Genomic DNA, 21,292 nt, shown 5'->3' with positions numbered 1-21,292 from the left:
AAGTGAAAGTGATGCTGGATTATTATGATTCGTATCAATCTTTTCAATTTGTTGTTTCTAGTACTTTGTTTAATTTAATGAGTCCTGTTTACCTCTAACAGAGCTGTGATGTATAAAGCTGAGGTGGAAAAACGCATCATCCCAGAAAACAACTTAGTGAGAAATGCAGTATTTGATGAGGAATTTCAAGGAGAGCAGTTTGTGACAGAAGGTAAGACTATGACTTCTTAAAAGAAAAATATAATACTTGTTTCCATGTGACAAATGTGCTTTTGGCTTGAATCCTAGTTACTTTTTCACTATTTTTTTTAAATAAATGTAGAAGAAAAATTATGAATTTGGACAGGTGTACTGGGCAAAGCTTTGTTGTATTTTCTTTCCCCAGTCTAACTGAGGAGGAGTGTGATAGAATGGCTTTGGTGGGCACCTGGCATCCAGCCAGGGTCAACCCATCAGAACAGAATGTGCCTTTTTTCATTCAGTATCTATTTATTTAAAGGATTTTTTGTAATTTTCTCCTAGGAACATGAGACCCCAGTCTGTAAATATAATAGCATTGAAAATGCAGCGTTTATTTGGAAAGTATTTGCCTTACTAACTATTTGGAAAGATTCAGTTTGTTTTAGACAGATATATTTGAAGATTGAGAGGCAGGAACTTGGCTAACACCAAAATAATTTTTTTTTCCTTCCTAAATTTTACAGCTTTTTCTTCTGCTTGTTAGTAAGAATTGCATTAATAAGAATACAGTATATTGTAAAGGGTTCCTTAAAGCACCCCCCCAAGTGTTCAGTCCCATAAGTGTCATGAATAAATTTGCTGTCAAACCCTATTCTTGAGTTAGTTATATTCACATATAGAATTACTTACTGTCCTAAGGCTACTACACCTGAATAAATGTGGTCTGTTTCTTTCCCTATGAATTGTATTTTGTCTTTACTTGGAAAAGTAAAGATTTTTTTTAATCATTCATCTTAGCTGAGGTGAGATCCTAGTGAACATTAGATATTTGGGCTCTGGAGAATCCTTTGAAGTTGTTACACCAGTGTTGGAGAAAACTGGCCTAAAAGCTTACTCTAATTTGGCATAGAATCAAATTAGTATGTAGCATTTCTGTAAAGGTGGAAATTATATTGTATTCCTTTTATATTTATTGTTTTATATGTCATTATTATTATATATTATAATAAAAAATTTTAAAGTATTCAGATTTATATATTGTATTTGATGTTAGTGTTGAGCTACACCTGATAACTAAGCTTATAGGAAGTAATTTTGAAATGATTTGGATTTCTTTGCTGATGGATTATTAACTAGGCCTATGTCTTAAATCTCTGTGGTGTAATTTCTGAATATTATAGAATTTTCCTTACTAGAATTTCTCTATTACTCATTTTTAGTATGTGATGTCCCACGAGAGACAAATGATATCCATCTTTTCTATGCAAATATGCAAAGGGTTCTCCTTTCTGTGGTTGGATATTCTGCTCGTGATCAGGATGGCATTCAGCAGTGTACTGGATCCCAGTTGGAATTGGGCAGGTATTGGAACCATAATTAATAATTATATTTATGTAATTATGGTTTTTTACTTGTGAGGGTGGTTAGGCATTGGAGCAGCTTGCCCAGAGTGGCTGTGAAGTTTTCATCTCTGAAGAAATCAGAAATCTGGCAGGGCAATGTTGTGAACTGCCTGGTGTAGCTGCCCCTTTGTGCAGGGTTATTGGACTGGGTGATCTCCACAGGTCCCTCCTGATCTGCACAATGTGTTACACAGCATGCTGTGAAACTCAGCTTGCATTGCCTTATTTCTCTATGCAGTACTTGTTTTCTCTGTATATGTTTTTAAATTATTTTATATTATTATCTTCTGAAGATAATTGTTTTAGTTCCTCTTGTTCTAAATGACCTTCCACTTCCAAACATTCTGGGAAAAAGCTGTGTCCTGGTGTAGCTGCTGGATTGTTTTATACTTAATGGAGAATTGAATTAAATTGAGGGCCCATGTAAAAAGTACTTCAAAGTATCGTACTTCAATAATAAAATTTTGAGAAATACTAAGAGTAGGCTGTTATAATTGTTCATGAGATATTTTTTTACTGCTTTTGCCTAATGCAGTCTTATTTTCAGGTTGGAGAACTCTGTCACACCTACTGCTACAACTTTGGACGTTCTTCCTGTTAAAGGACCTCAGGGTGCTTCTTTAGCTGCAAAAACTAATGATCTAACTCAGAATAAATCAGATGCTCAACAGACTTGGGCTGTTACACCAGAGTATTTGACTTTGACATCTCCTTCTCTTGGTAAGTATTTTTTGAAGTTAATGAAATAGCCACTTAAGTGTTAAGATAACTGAACTGCATAAGATGTTTGTAAGTGTGGATTGGCCAGTAATCTTTATGCAGACTTGATTTGAGCACAGTTTTGGATAAGTCATCAGAGATTATATGCTCTGTGTATACATACAGTATGCACTGCATACCCATGAAGGTTTTAAAGTAATGTGAAGGTAAAATTAGGGCAGAAAATGCTTTCTTTTCATTGCTGAATCTCCTTATCTTGGACATTTTTGTGAATTTTTGTATGTGTTAGCTTTTTTGTGTGTGTTACAGGTGAAGCAGCAGATACTAGACGTGTACAAATTCTCAACAATTCCAATCGTATGTTGACATTTGAACTTTCATGGCCAGCTCACTGCCTTACTGTAACCCCACAGCATGGAGATGTTGAACCAGGGTGAGTATATTTCCATAAGTTCCTTTATGTGTGAAAGTGTGGTGACGTTTTGGAGGAATTTATTTTTAGTTGAAGTGTGTAACCAGTTTAGGAATTTTAGTTGGTTTTCAGGAATTTACTTTAGTTTGCTTAGACTGCACCCTGAAACTATTTTAGTTCCAGGGTATAGACTTTTTGTCAACTAACATGCAAATCTAGCTCTTTTTAGGACCTTATCCTTTTACAGTTGTGTGTTATGGGAATGTTCTTCTGTCATGAGTAAAATTACCTTGATGCCACTATTTTTCTGTGCCTGGAAGTACTATTATAATTGCATAGTTTTCAAGGAGCTGAATGGCCAGCTAAATTTTGTTTAAAATTTAGCTGTGCATTTAAAAACAAAAAACTCTTCCTCCATTCCACAACCAAGAAGCAACCCCAAAATTACAGTTCTTATAGAAGGCTTCTCTTCTGGGGACTTAGCATATTCTTTAGCAAATGTGCTGATATTCCTCACAACTTAATTTTGAAATTCTTTTTATTTTGAGAAAACTGGGTTTTGCCATTCAACCTTTGGCTTCTCAGTATCTGTAGGTACGAAAATAGTGACAAGCCAGTGTCAGCTTGCCCATGCCTCAATTAAGGTATTCTTGGAAAAGTAGTGATAATATCATTGTCTATGTATATAAGACTTCCACGATTTGTGCTTGAAAGGTCTGCTTGCCTCTCCCTTCTAAATTTCTGGTGTTTTTTAAGGTTCAGTTCAGAACAGCTTCAAGACCCTGTTATTAAACTATTCTCATCTTCCAAAAAAAAAAAAAGTCTCCCACCAAAAAATAGGTTTTGCTTTCAGAATTATATTTCAGTAGTTGCTTTAACTTTGAAGATTTTACACAAAATACTTTCTCTTCAGTCCTGCCTTGCTGATTGCATTTTCAACACTTAATTTCATATTCATGTAGATGTAAATTTCTGGGAAACTTTCATCACTAGTGAGAGCAGAATAGAGTTCCATGGACAGGCTAGTATATCTGCCACTTATTGCAGATTCAGTCAGTGCCAAGAAAAATAGTCTCAAAAAGCAGTAACAATGAATGACTTTCCAGTAGCTGTGAAAGTAAGGGCGTACTGAGTGTCTCATACACCAAATTCAGGATCGTCTGGATGATATCTTACAAAGAGGGTATTGAAGGCCTTCTGCAAGCAATTTTCTTGCAGTGTAGAATTTTAAAATGTGTTCACTGGAAAAGAGTGAGCAGAATCCTCACATTTTGGGTCCAAGTAAGTAGTTTGGATCAAGAACAGAGGTCTGCAAGTGGGAAGCAGACCCGTGGGAACAGCTGACTTAAGCACAGCAAGCTACACTTGCCCAGTTTTCTATTCTTCATGACCATCTCCTCACAGTGCCAAGGGCAGTCAACCTGTCACAATAGGAGCCAGCCAGAATATTTTATACTCTGCACTGTGAGGGCTGGAGCCTGCAGACTCCTTGAACTGAGTTAGGCCATGAAAAGAGGTGATCTGATTTCTCAGTGATGGTGAAAGTAGATCCTGGGATCATGGCTATTAAAGCTGAATATATGGCATATCTGCTTACCTTAGATTTAACAATCTGTAGAGCATCTTCACTTACCTGCTATCTTAAAAGTGCATAATTTTTTTGGGTGGGCTAGTAACAAATGTTGTAGATACTGATTCTAGTATGAGAGTCATGCTAGTTGATTTTTTTTTAATTTTTTTTTTTCTTTTAGGAGCAGTACACTAATTCTTGTGAGTCCTAATCCATCACTTGCCACAAGGCCCATATTAATTCCTTGGAGCGGCCTAATCTATATCCATTGTGATAATGGACTAAAGGTATGTGGTTTACTTGAGACTTCAGATTCAACTTTTTATTTTACTTTGTCAGTTCTAATAAAGTTGCTAAAACCTAGTAGATTTGAGTCAGAAGCTCTGTCAAGTTCCATTATTCTTATAAATTTGTAATGTTCTCATAAAGAAAAGTAGTTAAGATGCCATTTTTTAAACTGATTTTTGGTTCATTCATCTCTGAAGAAATACCATGATTGAACACTAAATTTCCAACAAATTTGCACCCACCACTGCCTTATGCATCATTTTCTAAAACTCTACATATATGTATATATAGATGTCATATTGTAAAATAAAAGAAGTTAAATGAGGATATTGGACAAGTCACCAAAGCTCCTTTTGAACTCCCCTAAAGTAAACTTGACCTTCTGTATGACAGGTCTGTGATAAAGAATGCCTAGAATAGGTTCTGCCTCTTCATGGATTTTAATCCAAGATATTTGCCTGATAAAACTGAGGCATAGAAAAAAAAATTATGAAGCCAATAGTTTTTCTTTCTTCTATGTAAGAGCAGAAGGACTCCTTGATAATCTCTACTAAAGAGAGAGACTTTTTTTCTTATTTTTACAGTCAGTGTAGGTTTTGAGTTATTTGTAACAATGCATGGAGAGAGAAGTAGACACTGAAAAGATAAAACTGTATCTACTTTCCTTTTGCATGGAGGGAAGTGTGAGGAATGATACAGAATTGGAAACTGCCCTCAAAAAACCCAAATAAACAGGAAAGTTGTTGAGAAGGAGTTAACTATGTTATGTTCTACAATATGAGAAAAGGATTTAAGAGATCTACTAGGACAAGTGTAGAGAATGTAGCAAAACCCATCAAATTACAGGAAATCTGGTAGTTAATAATGCTTTTGTCATTTATTTGCTGCTTCTCCAAATCAGCAAAAAGTATGCTATGATTTTACAAGTGTTAATTGAAACTTTTAAAATTTCTAATTGTGTAGCAAAAAGGAACACAGAGCTCCTTCTGAATGAAGCAGCTCTGTTTCCATTATCTGCAACAGAGAATGTTGTAGGAATTGTCAGTTAAACTAGTTGAAATTATTATTCCTGTTGGACTAAAATGCCTAGATGGCAAATTTTCAGTGAATGTTCCTTTTCTCCTAAATTAAACTTGTCCTAGAATCTTTAAACTTTTGAGGTTGGAGAAGATCTGGTGATGTAATGTATGAGAGCTTTCCTTTGTTGAAATGTAAAGCTGAACATAAGCTCTCATGTGTAAGCTAAATAGTTTGACTTATTGATATTTCAATATTCACTGTTTAAAACTTTGCTTTTCTCCAAATTGTGCAATAGTTTATTAAAGTGCTTATTCAAGAGGCTGTCACAGAGAGCATGTCTGGATCAGACTTTCCATGTAGAAGATGTGACATAATTGCTCCGCAGTCTGAAAATCCCACTGTTGGTGTGCCAAAGCCTCTCCCCAGGTTCCCTCTAACAGAAATGGACATAAAAAACAGAAACATTGTTTTTCCTAAAACAAGACCTGGTCAAAGCTCAGGTAAGAGGAATTAGTTATTAAATGTAGCATTTGTAGTGAATTGTGATCAGAGGCTTTGTGTACTATATTGCATGTTTGGGAATTTAGTGCCTTGACTTTGGTTTTGTTCTCTTAATTCACACTCATAAGTATGAATGACCAGTTCCTCAGTTCTGCCGTTAGTTTGAAATGCTCTTTGGGTTTTTGTGGTTTTTTGGGTTGTGTTTTGGTTTTTTGGGGGTGTTTGAGTTTTTTTGTTGTTGTTGGGTTTGGTTTGGGTTTCTTGTTTTTGCTTTTTTTGTTTTGTTTTGTTTTGATTATTTTGGGGGGTTTTATTTGTTTTTGTTGTTTTGTTGTCTTAGTTTTGTTTTTTGGGGTGGGTTTTTTTTTTTGTGGGGACTTCCCCCCCCGCCCCCCAGTTCTCCTTAAACACTATAGTCACACCTTTTTTTCCTCAGATAGGTTTGTGTACAGGCAAATCAGTTGCCACTATGATGAATGCAGCTACGCTGTGCCTGGGAAAAGAGACTGTTAAAAGATTACTGTGACTGCTTGAAACTCTTCTGGTTCAGGCACCTTTGCAGTAGATCCCTTCTCCTCTGCACTTGTGGCCCATAAGAGATGAGACCAATCTGTCTGTGTTTAGCAGGGAAATAAATGCTCTTCCTAAGGACAGTAGGAGTGTCAGCTATGAGGTTGGCTGTCCTTGTCTTGGAACATAGTGATTGAGGAGGACAGGGTAGATAATGGAGTCTGAATTGCTTGGACTGTACTTTTAGTTCCAGTAACGCTTAAAATTCTCAAAGTAACTCTGTGGAACTCTCATTCTGTTATCTACATACCAAGTTTTTTTCTAGTACTTACTTTTATAGGTAATGAAGGTTTTTCTTAATGATCCATTGCCACTAATTTTTTTTCCAGTAAAGTTGAGGACTTTCAAGAATTAATTTATCAATTGTATCTTGGGGGGTTGGCTAGAATTATGAAAGGATTGAAATATAATACTTTGGTGTTTATATATTTCCTATATAATTTATGTCTGCAAATTAAACTTTTTAAAGTGCTATTCTAGACTGAGATGATATTGTCCTAATAATTTCTTGCCAAGAGACATATATTTATATGCATGCTGAGTAATAAAACACATTATTTGATACAAGTTTATTTGGTCCCAGACTGGAATGCTGTGTTTTGTCTCTGAATGATCAAATAATATCTTGGGAAGGAGTTGGATATCTTTTGGGGATTTATTGATGGAGTCTAAATTTCTTGTGTATAAGCTTCTACAAATTTTATGACAGTGTGCTTTGTTTGTGTCTGCTCTTGAGATTTGTTGCAGTGAAAACTGTTTCCACTAAACTTGTGTTCATCTGGAGACACAGTTTCTGCTAACTCTTTACACCAGGGATACTTGAACAAAGATGTTTAGTATGCTGTTCTGATATTTCTCTTTTAGAGAATTACCTGGAAATTGAGAATAAAGGGAATGAAAATCTGAAGTGGAAATTATCATCATTTGCACCACCCTATATTAAAGTGAGTGAATGCTTGCATTGGGAGTTTTATGCAAATCCCTGGGTTTTATTTTAACTTCTCTCTTCCTGCTGTGCTCTCTCTCCCTGCTGCCTCTCAAGGAAGAATATATATTTGAGCATGACTTCAGTTACAAAGGTTTTTTTCCTCTGTCCATATCAGGGAAATGTTTTGCTCCTTTTCTTCATCCCTAATGTGCTCCCTGACTATGAATCAGTCAGTGCTCAGTGGTACAGTTTCTGCTTCACTTACTGCTTTACAGAGTTTGCTTGTGCTCGCACAGTGTCATCATCCAGATTGTATTAAGTGACCAAGCATAAATGAAAGATAGGTGTGTCTCTTTTTGGCTGCAGAATGCCAGACTTGTCTTGTTCCAGACTTACGCTGCTGAAATTGCACTGTTTGTGGTGTCTGTGTAGAAATTTGAGTTAGGTCAAGGTTATTTAATTACAGTGCTGTTGCCTGTGCCTAGCTGTTGGTATTTGTAAATGCTTCCCTATTTTTTGATAGTCTGACATGCTGTGATGATTTTGGATTTTATGCTAGAATTATTATTATGCTCTATTGTTGTGAAATGATGAAAAATGGTTATGTAGCACCCTTGCCAGTACCCATGGGACTGAGTATGTCATGTTCCAGCCAGTGCACCATCTCTGAACTGTAAGCCAGTAGTAGTGGTGATTGGATTTGGTAGTTTGTCTTTATTAATTTGCTTTTAGGGAGTCAGTTTCAATTCTTTACTTAAAAGTACCTTAATTGGGTGTGTTTTCCTCAGTCTTCTGCAAGGGAAGGGGGGGTGTGGGTGTATTGTGTGGTTTCAGGCTATTTTTTTCCTTTCCCTTCAAATCTGACTCATCAATTGATTTGCAGGGTGTGGATGGAAGTGGCACTGTTTGTAGGGTTCCTTACCCTGCTTTTGGATTTTCCCATGTTTCTGGTACCCTCGAAGTTCACGGACAAGAGAAGGTAAACATTTATAAATATTTCAGGCATATTAGTGTATCTCAATTGCAAAATAAGATCTTAAATGAGAAAGAAATTTTATTTGATAATGATAAAATGTTTTCAGTACTGGGCTCTGGAGTGTGTCAGATATTCTGCATCAGCTTAATTCAGCAGAGCTGTTTCTAAGAATTCATGCAATCAAAGTAGTTTGATTTCAAAGTGGTGATGTATTTATGTTACTGTTTGGGGGTTTTAAGAACAAATTATTTTAAATATTCTGTAAAATTCCAGAAGAAAATGGCAAATAATCCTGGGTTCTTACAAAACTGTTATAAGCACCTGATTCCCTTCCTTGAAGTGTTGTTGCTCTACATGCTCAGGAACAGCTGTGTGCTCCTAAAGTTGGTTTCATTTGACTTGTAGTTTTATTTCCTGGCCAGTAGAGGGTTTCATAACCACAGTTATAAAGCACATCCAGGGATAGACTGAATGGGTTTGTAAGGGTCTTTCCTCCCTCATCTTCTCTCACAATGCTACTTGAGTTTTATCTTTTCATCTTCATTAACACCTATCTTTTCATTGTTATGGGTAATTATGACATTATTTCCATAGACATGCAATTTGTAGTCTGTTTACAAGAATAAAAAAACTATTCCTGTGAAGTTTCATAGTAATTTCATAATATTGCAAGCCATTATTTCAATTTAAACAATTGAATTTACCTTAGCAATCCTAGTTCAGGCCTATTTGAATAACATTTACATCATTGGCATGCCAGGCTGTGAGCTGGAGCTGATAAGGTACAGTGCTATCATGACTGGCTGGTTTTTTTGCAGTGGATATTATGATTGGCTAATTAGATATAGTTGTAGTGGTCTATTCTAATCTGCTGCTCTCTTTCTCTTCTTCCCTCAACCTCAGTTCCGAAAGTTTATTCTTGAATTAACCTGGTACAGCACTATATGGAGACAAGGCTTTGTTACGGGTGATCTTTAAGGATGATCAAATTTATAGGTTGCAAGTTGGTTTAAATTTTAGGCCTTCTAATAATTGTAGTACAGTGTACATACAGATTTGGAGCTGGAGGAGTTGAGTTCTTCACAACTTATTTGCCAGATGAAGGAAGTTTTTCAAGTGCACATAGTTCCCTTCCTGGTCCCCTTTCTCTCCATTTTACTAACAGAAGTAATTGTGCCGGCGCTTGCTGGCTTTGCTTAAAGCAGATTATCTGAACTCAAGTTTTGTTCAAAACTGCTTGCGCAACATTTTTCATCCATTTTTTCCACTTGCTGGCAGAGAAGGACTAGCTGGTTGTATAGATTTCTGCAAGATCGCCTGTGTGTGCCATGTGTGTTCTGTAGTGTGTAAATTTTGTGCTGGCTGAACCATAACTTTGTACAGGTAAGATTGTGAAGATGTGAAGATTCTGAAGATTATTAGTATTCTGCAAAAAAAAATTTTTTTTTTCAGGTTGCTGTGATTTTTTCACCTAGAGATAAAGGAGATTATTCCCAGTTTTGGGATCTTGAGTATTACTCAGTTGGAAATCCCAGTAGGAAACACAAATTAAAATTTCAGCTTTCTGGAAATGTGAGTATATTTTTGATATCATCTTGATTTTGCTAGACACTACTCTTTCATATATACATTGGTATATTCTGGAAAAAAACTCAACCCTGCTAGTATTTTTGCAGGATTAAATTGTATTTTTTCCTCATGTTCCTCTTCCTTATGTGATAATGCATTATCTTTTGCCATTTATGATATAAAACCTTATTTAGCTCAAAGAAAGTAGAGACAAATTTACATTCTAGGGGAGTTGTTTCTGTAGACAAAGGTATTTCTATCAGTTTTGTTTGTTTTTTTGCTTGCTGGTTTTATTTCTGTAAATAAGTAATGAAGTAACTGACCTTTGCTATAATACATAACTCAGTGCAGTTTTGGAATTTTCAAATATCCATCTTGGAAATGGGTATTTGTGTCTCTAATAAAACCTGCTTCAGTATTTTATCAGAGTAACAATGTAGGTGGGGATAATTGTGACATTTATACATGGGAGCTACTGGGTTTGAGCTTTCCTTTGCTCCCCTTTGGTTCCTCAGCTCAAACTTCATGGTAAGGCTTGGAAGAAGTGAGTTGGGAGTTGCAACTGGTTTTCTGTGCTCTCTCTCCTTACCTTGCTTTTTATCCCATCTATACAAAGGAATTTACCTAGGACAGAGGATTTATTACCATAAGGAAGAATTGATTATAATGATCAGTTAAATAAGCTGAATGTGAAGTGCTTTGTACATTCAGTATGTCATGATTGCTATCTATGCTTTGCTGTCCTCTTTAGAAAGTTTGACTTATTTTTCTAAGAAGTCCACTCAAAGATTTGGGATCTTTCTTTGGAGTATTAAGCATGCTTCAGTAGTAGGAAAGAACCTTACTTATCCTTCTTGCTGAGGTACCTTACATTTGTTCTGTAGGTTCCTTGTTCTTTCCAAATTAATTGTGTTGAAAGAGTACTTGTAAAAAGGTTTATATTAAATAACTTCTAATTTTTGTCCTGTATAATGTTTGGTTTTAGAGGATTTTTTATTAAACTTTCATCAAATTCTTTGATGAATTTTCCTGAAAATGAGGAAAACATCTAAATCATTAGTCTTTTTAAAGCTAGTTGAAATGTGGAGATTAATTCTTTAACAGAACTCTAGAGTTTTAAGGAAGTCTGTTCTTAAAACGTGACTAGTTGTCAGAGTTGTGTAGATCTTTGAGCAGCATGACTTGATATTAATGTTTTTGAACTACTGTGTCAGATTTGTTCTTGATTTTTTTCAGAGCTGTTAACAATTAGATCTTGATAGCATCTCTGTACATGGGGAAAAAAGTTTGTAGAAAATACTTGAAATGCATGTCACGATCATTTTCAGAAAGATTTGAAAAGGAAGTACTGTATTTATCAACGAGGTAGGGAGCCATACATCTGTTCAGAAGAGGGATCAACACAGAACATTTAGGGTGTTGCAGCTTTTAGTTGAGAAGGCAAGACAAGTGAATCATAGTCTGTTATCTTCTCGGGATCAAGAGTTTAGGCAGTGTTACTAAAACTTTGAAAAGGATTTGGAATCTGGTGGCTTTGCTGAGGCAGGGGGCTACAGCTGTGGTTAATGTGACTTTTGATAGAATGAAGTGGGAAGAGTGACTGACTGTCATTCAGAGTGACTGAGTGATGTTTATTTATAGCACCACTTCAGAAGAAATGAAAAATTTAAAAGAGCTCAGGAAGGAATTAAAAGAACATTAAGTTAGGAAAATCAGTGGCACATACCACTTTAATCTTTTTCCTGGCAAATTAATTGACTGTAATCTTGACTATGCTCTACATGTGTTTGCAATCCTCTCACCATTGGAAATTATAGTCAGGAGTTCAGCTCATCATGTCTCCAAAACCAGTCTGAGAGACAGAGGAAGGAGGGATTCTCTGTGTGGTCTGAGCCCCAGCTTCTCAGCGCTGGTCATTCAAACTTAGTTTTTTCTTTTCCTGAGGAGCATTTGTTCCTGCTGCTGGGAGCTGCTACTGGGGGCTCTTTGAAGATCATTGAGCTGAAAATGAGAATTGTGCACAGGAGTCTTGGACTGGTATTTGGGTCTAACTATCAGTCCCTTGTGGGTGAACTAGCAAGCACCTGCCACAAGGCTGAGACAGCATCAAAGTCCTGACTGCTCCTTTAGCATGTAGAAAGTTGAGGGCTTTTTAAAGAACCCGTGCTACTTTTTGAAGATACTACAAATGTTGAATGTATGCCATTTTTTTAATTTACATGGTTTATTTACTTTGAAAAGTTAAGTAATGTACATAAGTAACATAAATAAGTTTGAAAGTATCAGCAGCACAGAGCTGCATCATCTTTGTGTATCTCAGAAGTGAGAAGAGGGAGAACTTTTTTATACTCTGTGAGAGAAATAATTCCAATTTTCAAGCTATACTAATTTCTGTGTTCCTGAGGTGTCTTTGGCACTGCAACACTCAATTGTAATCATTTGGAGTATTAATGTACTGCTCTCATTTGAAACAGCAGAAGTCAGTACAGGCTGTGGTAAAGCAAGCAGTATTTCAATATGCCCTTATAAATACTGGGGTAACTTGTGATCATTTTCCATAATGTACCTTATTCTCTTGCAGTCAAATTGCCTTTTGATAAATTAGAATTTGAATGATAACAGGCATGATGCCCACTGTTTTTCACTATGTGGAAAAATAAAAGCTCTTGAAACAAGACACATGTGCAAATCCCTTCTTGTCTTTATTAGGTTCTATTGGGGTTCATGGGTTATTTGCGACTGAAAAATATATTCTTTAAAATAAGATTTTTTTTTTATGGCTGCTGCTATTTCTGACAGACTGATTAGCAGCTCTTTCAATAGAAGAAATGAATGTCTAAAAGACAAGTTTGTCATAGCAGCTCTATTGAAGATGAATCTATTTTTTTCATCTTCCCTGCGTCAGGGAATCAACTGCTTGTCTAAAACGTCAGCACCATTTCAAAAATTGACATAATGTTGTACAACCATAAGTGTAGGAGGTTCTTTAACTTTGTTTAAGATGTTGTGACCCAAGGGGACTCCAAAGAATATCTGGCAAGATTCACTAAGCAACACAGAATTTGAAATTGGTTATTTGTCCAGTTATTCCCATTGGGTGATCTGGTCTTGTGTTAGAATACCCTAAATGGGGGTCTTGGTGATGATGAATATTTTGGCCTAATTTCTGAATGCAGAAAATACCATATAGTGCATTATCTGCTTCTGCCTCTCTGGAGAGGCCTTTCTTTGAGAAGGATGTATTGTTCATAGTACAAAATTATTACCAAGCTTTTTGCTGTTTTGAGAATTCAGATTATAATGATGATTTATGTCTTCCTTCTTTCTGAGCAGTTGGCTAAACAACTTGATTGTTCTTGAGGCATGCGGGCGTAATATCTGCAGAGGAAGTGAGGGATTTTTTGGCTTTTAGTAAAATCTTGGTTGCTTGCAGCCCTTTTGAGATTCCACTTGCACTCCTAGTTTGTTGTGAACTGTCTCATAATAAATAAGTATTCGTAAAGTACAGAAGTCTGTTGACATAGTGCTCCTAACTAATTGCTTCCATCTCAATGATCCAGACTCTCATGCTCCTGAAAGATTATTCTTTAAATAAAAAGTCTTGGATTGGGTAAGGGGAATGACTTACATTCCTGAATACTTAAATACTTTTGAACTTGAAGTTTACAATCTTCTTTGGTTTTGCCAATAGAGTACTAAAGCAGAAAATGAAACACCAGTTGTAAAATCTTCTCCAAGTGCCCTTAAAAAAACTGAGCTTGCAGTTACACCAGAAAGGAAAGCTTACTCTGAAGGACAACCAAAAAGAATAAGGTATGTATGGACAAAACCTGACAAGAGTGTGTCTGCAGCTGGGCAAAAGGGTGAGGGAGTAGAATCCAACTCCACAACCAAAACCTTTTTTAGTATTGGGACATCTGTGGGGTGGAACAGGCTTCACAGAGAGTCTGTGCACTGTCTGTCCTCAAATGGTTTTGGGATTTAACTGGTGAGCTTGCTCTGACCTCACATCTGACCCTGACTGGAGCAAGAGGTTGAGCTAGTGACCATCTGAGTATCTTCTGACCTGAATGATCCTATGATTCTATGTTAGAGTAGGCAGGTGTAAAAAGCAGACTTGCCAAAACCTCTTAGTGGCTTTGTATTGTTCAATCTTCCATGCTTTTTGTTTTCAGTTGAGTTTCTAAGTTATCTAACTATGATATGCTGTGGTGAATGAACTGGTATTGGCAGTAGAATTTTATATATTTGCCTTTTGGACACCCCAATTGACTATAAAGTAAATTCTGAGAAAACCACAGTGCTGCATGTCTTAACCTTGCTGTTCAGTTTCAAGTTAATTGTCAGTTCTTTTGCAATGGGATGATGTGAGTACGGCAGGAGAGTAAAACGTTTGGTCAAACCTGCAGTCTTTGATAAGATTCTAGGTCTCTGGTAAAGCATATGGGGGAAAAGTTCAGACTGTGAAATTGCAGATAAGTAAATTCCTGTATGTTTATGCCAGAGTGATGCTTTTGTTATTCTTTTTGGCTAGAATATCTTGCCTACAAAACTTAAGGTGAGAGAGTCAATGTTTTCTGGATCTTTCTATTTTTTCTGATTTATTCTCAAAAAAATTACACTTGTTAATTCAAGTATGCAATCAACATACACTGATCATACAGGTCAGAAATGTTAATATCTTAAATCCATTTTTCAAATCAGACAAAAAGAAGTCATTCAAGGGATATATGCACCAGAAGATGTCTATGTTTTCCCTCTAACCAGAGTTGGGGAAACAAGCATGTTAAAGGTGCACTTGCGGAATAAATCCCATACAACACACATGGTGAGTCTGACAGACTTCATCTAAATAGATACTTGTGAGTCCTTTCAGTTGCTCAACTGCACTGTTTTTTTCTCTTTTACTCTTGACTAAGACTGCAATAGTACATGTCTTAGTTTGCTAGGACCAAAAATCAGTAGTTGAAGAATTTTGTTGTATAATTTTTTATTTTGTCTGACTGAATAACTTTGTGTATTTGTAATATATTAGCAGTAAAGCATGGTAGATCATAGTTTACATAGATTTGTTATTATTCTGATTTGCTGATTTTAATTTTTTTAAATTAATTCAAAATATTGAAGTAAATTTTTTTCTTTACTGTTCACAAATGTGGGCATTCTGTATTTTTAAACCCTGGGTCTGTGTAAAGCTGTATTTGTAAATGACCTGATTTATCTTACACATGTCATAAATTGAATATGATGGGCTTAAATATAGTGCACTTTTAAGCATGTTGTATTAAATTACAGCTGAAATTTCTAAGTCCCAGGGAGCCTTTCTACATCAGGCACTTGAAATACTCTCTAAGGTGAGTAATGCATATGCTAACATTTTCTCCTAACAAAGAAATTAACCAAGTGATTCAGTAAGATAAATATCTTCTATATACGTACAGTGCTAAAATGTACATTTAAATATTCTGGATGCTTTTGTTTATGGTTACAGGTTTGGAGAGGGGAGGGGGTTGTGAGGCTTTTTTGGTTGTTGGGTGGTTTTTTTTTTTTTTCCTTGTTAAACTGTACTCTCTAATCTCTGTTCGAAACAGAATGAGCCCACACAGTTATTTCTGCATCTGCCAATTTCTTCCCTGCAAATTGTTTCTAACAGTGCTGCTGCTTTTAATGTTAAGCCTAATGCTTCATGTAACCATTTGGCATGCTGTGCACAATCAAGTCATTCCTTCCATTTATACTTTCTGCACAACAGACCAAGCAAATTGCCTTCATCATGCTTCTAATTTGACAAACCTGCAGAGCTGCATCAAAGATTCTTTGCAAACACAAGGTTTCAGCAGCCACTGGAATTGTCTGGCCCTACCAACTATTTCAGTATTTTACCTGCATAAAAGAAATTTTTGAGTTAGTGATAGCAATCCCTGAAAATAAACCCAGTCATCTGTGGAGTTCATTACAAGTATGTGACAGTAGTATTACTCATCTCTTCGAGAAGTGCAGCATCTCACATGCTCATCTGCAGCAGTGGGATTGTCAGGAAGCAGAAATGCAACTGTTTCATTAGAAGTGGTGCAGCACACATTCTCAGTGTTGAAACAGGTTCCCATTTTAAACACAGGGAAGCTAAGGCTATAGAGAACAGAAATTGTAAATGGAGTTAGATATTCTGCCTCCTAATCTGCTCCACATTCATCACAGAGACAGGCCTGTGGTGGTGTTAGCCAGAGGTATTCAAGGTATTCTTTAGGCCACTTTCCAGTGCCAAGTCCTCTTAGGCTTCTATTAGTGCTTCAATTTAAATGTCATCTTTTTATTAAATCTTTCACATGAGATGGCACAGAAGGGTTTTTTTGGGAGTAGTGACCAGCATAACATCTATTCAAATAAAGACAACTAGCTAGGTCTGTCTGAGGCTGTTCAGCAGCACACAAAGGACAGGATGGCTTGATTTAGACATCCTTGACAAAAAAATAGTAACTTCACTGGAAGACACTTGGATATTTCAAAAATATTTTTGAGGAATGCTGTAAAAACTACTTGGTATATTTTCTGCATGAGATTATGAACTCCTACTGCATTTATCTAAAGTAGCCTTAACAAGTTTAAAAGTCAGTCTACTTTTTTTTCCCTAGTAACTTTAGCAGTTTTTTCTTTGGTTGTAAATACCAGCTTTTCCCATCTTAAAAAAAAATAATTTCTCTGAAGTCAACATAGTGCTCTCCCATTTTTGAGCATAAAGCACAGAAGATTTGCTTGACTTGGATAGATGTTTTTTTAAAAAATGCTAAAACTGTTATAAGTGGTTTTTATTCAAGAATAGCATCAAGGAGGATATCAATAAAGCCACTGGTAACTGTTTCCTTCTAAACTTGGGCATCTTAGGAAGTAATGTTCAAAACTAATTGGATGAGAAGACTCTTTGCAGGAACTTGGAATATTAGTCTGTAAATAAGAGTATAAGAGTAGAAAATACCATCTATCTTTATGTTTTCTGCCAAAAAACCCGTCATGTACTAAACATGGTCTATTGCATGCTCTTAATTTTGAGGGCCAAATTTAAAAGTAATCCTGTGTAATCAAGTTTTAAATCTCGATAAAGAAAGTGAAACTTTGTATCTAATATCAAGAGTCTTCTCCTTCAGAATTTGGTGTAGTGATTTTGCCAGTTCTTCAATTGGTTAGGCAATCCCAAGTACCTGTACACAGTGCTGCTGTGGAATTCTGTCTGCAATTTACACCCAAAAGAGTTCAGTTTGTTGACAGACCAGAATTTTTTTTACTGCAAAGAAAATACTTTTAACAATATGACTCTTAAGTGATAGAAAAATATGAATTAAGCATTAAAAAAATGGTAAATTACTGTTTCTGGAAGGACTACCAGTTTGCTGTGCCTACTTAAAGCTTGAAAACAAGTGTCCCAATTTTATTGCTTTCAAAAGCCATCTGATTACAGAATAGTATATTTTCCAGATACTACTAAAAGGTAAAGCTCTTTGTTGAGTTGTTCCCTTCAGTAATTATTATTGTTTCCAGTAGCCACCCTTCTGGGTGTCAGTGGTCACTGTTCATTGATGAACCATCTGGTTACTATGACTTAAACTGGGCTAACTGCCCATACTCTTCTTTTTCAACTTGTTGCAGTGTTGTGTTTTGAGGATTAGAGGATTAGTTTGCCTGTGAAGCAGACTTCAGACGTGCCTGACTTTTCAGAAATACCACTTGAAACTGGTGCAACAACCTGTAAAGGCCAGCCACTATTCAGAGACTGAGGTGCAGGCATAATGGAAAGTTTGAAATAAAAGGGGTGTTTTAAGAGAAAAAGAGTTAACTGCAGCAGAATTCTACTTGTCCTGAATCTATAGTTTTTGATTACTGTACTTGAGAAAAATCTTCCAGGCTGCTTAATTTCTGAGAACATTTATGTTGTGGAGTAGCCCAAAGGGCTATTACATCTGGGGTCTAAACTTTCCAGTCTTGTAGCTGAGAAAATGAAATGGAAGCAAGTGTGATGAGTCTTATCTCAGTTGTGAGAATTAAAAAGCAGACTACATAATGTCTGACTTACTCTGCTTTTAGGGAAGAACAGTAATGTGTTTAGCACCCACCCAATGGACACCTGAATTTAGAGATCAAGAGGAATTTCATATGGCTGTCATTTGCTAAGAAACTGCTGTGCCTCAGTACCATTGAGGCCATATGGTACATATTCTGGAAATTAAAACTCGCCAGCCAGATGTGGCCATTTTTTTGAAACAGCAATACCTAACTTACAGTTAAGTTTTTGATAAAGTGTAAGTTTGAGTATGGTAATGTTGTTCTTTTTGAGTAAGTGTTCTATAATGTATCAGGGAGCATACATATATTATTTTGGAGATGATACAGACCTCTGCATCTCTTCTGGCTTTCTACTGAATTTACTTTTACTTTTGTAAATTCTTAGGTGGCCTAGTTATATGCAGCTTCACACTCTATTCCTACTAAAATTTATGTTTTCTAACATAATGCATGTACAGATTAAATAGTCATACTGATGTCCTTCACTTTAAGAAATTGATTTCCTTTTAAATAGCTGAGTAAATATCTTCAGCCTGTGTATCATAGATGGTTAAAAAGACAGACACTGCCAGATTTGTTATACAACACTTGGCAGTCGAGTATGAGACATGAAACTGATTGGGTTGTATTCCTTTGGTGTACTGTTGGATGTACAATTAGTACTTTATTTTTGTATTCACCTGATGGAAAAATACAGTACCATCTCAGTCTTTATTTTAAATGTGTGTACTCTTATTTGATTGACCAGAGCGTTGTTAGAAAAAAAATGCTGGTGTGGTTACTTCATTAAGGATGATAGTAGCAAATGAGAATTGTGTGTAAGGCAGGTGTTACGATTTCAGATGTGGGTAAAGGATAGGGTAGAAAGGTAAAATCATAGACTGATTATGATAGCTTGGATTAGTGTAGAGAAAAGGAGTACAAAAAGGTAGGAACACTGTGAGAAAAAGTAGAAATAAGCACATTCCACAGGACTTTGGACAATACTATACACTGTTAAGGAAAGAAAATTGAAGGAATAGAAAAAGTAAACAAAACTGTCTTTACTGTTTCTACGAAGTGGGGATATTCATAATTCCTTATTTCAGTCTGTGCCTGTTACTGCCACCTGTTTCAGTGCTGGATGTTTCTACTGGATGCCATAGAATCCAATAGACTGCCACTCAGAATTTTCAGCTATTGCTTTTACAGCTTATATTTTTAAGTAATTTAGTCTAGGCTTTTGGCAATTAACACAGATACCCATTACATTTGGTATGTTTTTATGTAATCCAAATAGAAGAGGGATTATGTAAAAATGGTGTAAAATTTCTAAAATGCTGTTTGAGGATGGACATAGTGATTTACAATAATTCAGCAAAATATTTCTTAATTTGGAGGCAATTAGAAGTAATAGAATTTAGTAGCTTCAAATGCATGGATTTCAGAAAAGAATTGGAAATTTTAGTGTACTTGTGTGATGTTTGAAGGGAAGAAATGTAGTAATTTTGCTCTAAATAAAGTTTATGCACTGTCAATATTGCCAAGAGGCAGCCCAAGCTTACCAGGGTAAACTAGAAGTAATAAAGTATTGTATTACTTTGTATAATCAGAAGGAAAAAATGACCTTGAAGATCAAAGTCCTTCAGAAGAAAAATAGACAATCAAATCTATAAAACTAAACTTGACAATCTGGTGCACACATTGTGGTGGTAATCCAAACTAGACAAGAATTTGTCTGTCAGGTAGCATTTACCTGTTTATTAATAGTTTTTCTGCCCACAATTGCCTTTTTAGATCCTGTCATTACATTGCTTTGCCAGTCCAGTTCAAACCAAAGGTGGAAGGAATGTTCGAAGATGTCTTCGTTGTGCTGACAAGCAAATATAGCCCAATTAAAATTCAGCTATATGGTAAAGCTATTGCAAAAGAATAGAACAGTCTTTTATCTGTTTATAAGAATTTATAACAGTTAATATAATTTAAAATATTAAAAGGTTTGCTACTACATTTCCATACTAATGTCCTACTTGTTTTGCCCTGTGATGCTGATTTGATGAAAAGTCTTCTGTAAGATAAATTATGGTGCTTGTTTTACAAATCTGTTTTGATAGTAGAAACATTGACAAATAACATTGTATGTTGTAAAATTGCCATTTTATAATTTATGTTTCTGCACTTTTAAAGGAAATGGAAATTTTGTATTTTTGCTTTTATTAGAAATAGCTACATACTGATATATTTTATTTTAAACATTGTAAATTCAGAAATAAAATCTATTTATAAACAAGTTGATTCTACCTGATTTGTGTCTGTTTCAGAGGATTCTTTGCTGTAGGTAAGGGATCAAGCTGCCTTCTCTTAGACAATGCTAAATTTTTTGGGGGGCTGTGAGGGAACAGGGGTAGGCATTGCACTCCAGAAGCTGACCTATGAATATCACGTTTCCATGAGGTAATGCTGGGATCTGACAATCAGCCCCCACCTTTTTACACAGTTCAGTGGCAGGCATAAGCATTGTTTTTAACAGTGTAAAAACAATGTAAATTTTGACACGAGCAATAGTGCCTTCAGCCCTCCAGAATTATGCATCTTACCCAGTATTCTGTCTCTGAAAGTCACACAAAAATGATGTTACTTTGAGAAATTATGTAAGCCTGGCTGCTTACTGGTTCAATTCCATTTCCTCAGTATCTGCCAGCAGATATATAAGGATGGGAGGTAGAATCCTACCTATGCCTTTTCTTTGCATTTATTGGCCTGTTTGTGAATTCACCTGTTCACATTTTTTAACCTTTTTGACACTGTTTCCACAGCTCCATGTGGTAGCAAACTCTTAAAAGTTCACTGTCTATTCTTTTAACAAAAACTGGTTTTTTGTGATAAACTGGATTATTTCTGATTTAATTGAGTAGTCTCCAGTTCTTATATTGTAGGAGTCATTGAAGAACAGTTCCACCATGCATTGTTGCCATGTTGTAGAATCATAGAGTAGTTTGGGTTGGAAGGTAACTTTAAAGGTCATCTTGTCCACCACTCCTGCCCTGGACAGGAGCAACTTTAACTAGACCAGGTTGTTCAGACCCCAACTCAATCTGACCTGAAATTTTGCCTCCTTGGA

General features: G+C 35.9%; 1 protein-coding gene across 2 annotated transcripts in view; it reads left to right on the top strand.

Annotated features, from left to right (window-relative positions):
- CEP192 (centrosomal protein 192) overlaps positions 1 to 20,466 on the top strand; it is a 58,750-nt gene extending 38,284 nt beyond the window's left edge. For both annotated transcript variants that reach the window (XM_009101861.4, XM_050971162.1), the window contains 13 exons: positions 102 to 211; positions 1,401 to 1,542; positions 2,131 to 2,303; positions 2,613 to 2,736; positions 4,467 to 4,572; positions 5,889 to 6,093; positions 7,529 to 7,608; positions 8,476 to 8,571; positions 10,021 to 10,140; positions 13,829 to 13,950; positions 14,842 to 14,965; positions 15,433 to 15,491; positions 19,969 to 20,466. In XM_009101861.4, the coding sequence (XP_009100109.3) occupies positions 102 to 211; positions 1,401 to 1,542; positions 2,131 to 2,303; positions 2,613 to 2,736; positions 4,467 to 4,572; positions 5,889 to 6,093; positions 7,529 to 7,608; positions 8,476 to 8,571; positions 10,021 to 10,140; positions 13,829 to 13,950; positions 14,842 to 14,965; positions 15,433 to 15,491; positions 19,969 to 20,107 (1,600 nt within the window). In that variant the 3' untranslated portion in view covers positions 20,108 to 20,466. The remainder of the gene's footprint in view (positions 1 to 101; positions 212 to 1,400; positions 1,543 to 2,130; positions 2,304 to 2,612; positions 2,737 to 4,466; positions 4,573 to 5,888; positions 6,094 to 7,528; positions 7,609 to 8,475; positions 8,572 to 10,020; positions 10,141 to 13,828; positions 13,951 to 14,841; positions 14,966 to 15,432; positions 15,492 to 19,968) is intronic.
- Positions 20,467 to 21,292: the final 826 nt, after the last annotated feature.

Source organism: Serinus canaria, chromosome 2 (genome assembly GCF_022539315.1).
Source record: "Serinus canaria isolate serCan28SL12 chromosome 2, serCan2020, whole genome shotgun sequence".
In the NCBI taxonomy this organism is placed as follows: Eukaryota; Metazoa; Chordata; class Aves; order Passeriformes; family Fringillidae; genus Serinus; species Serinus canaria.
Note: the sequence above shows the minus strand (reverse complement) of the source record. Positions and strands in the feature narration are given on the sequence as shown.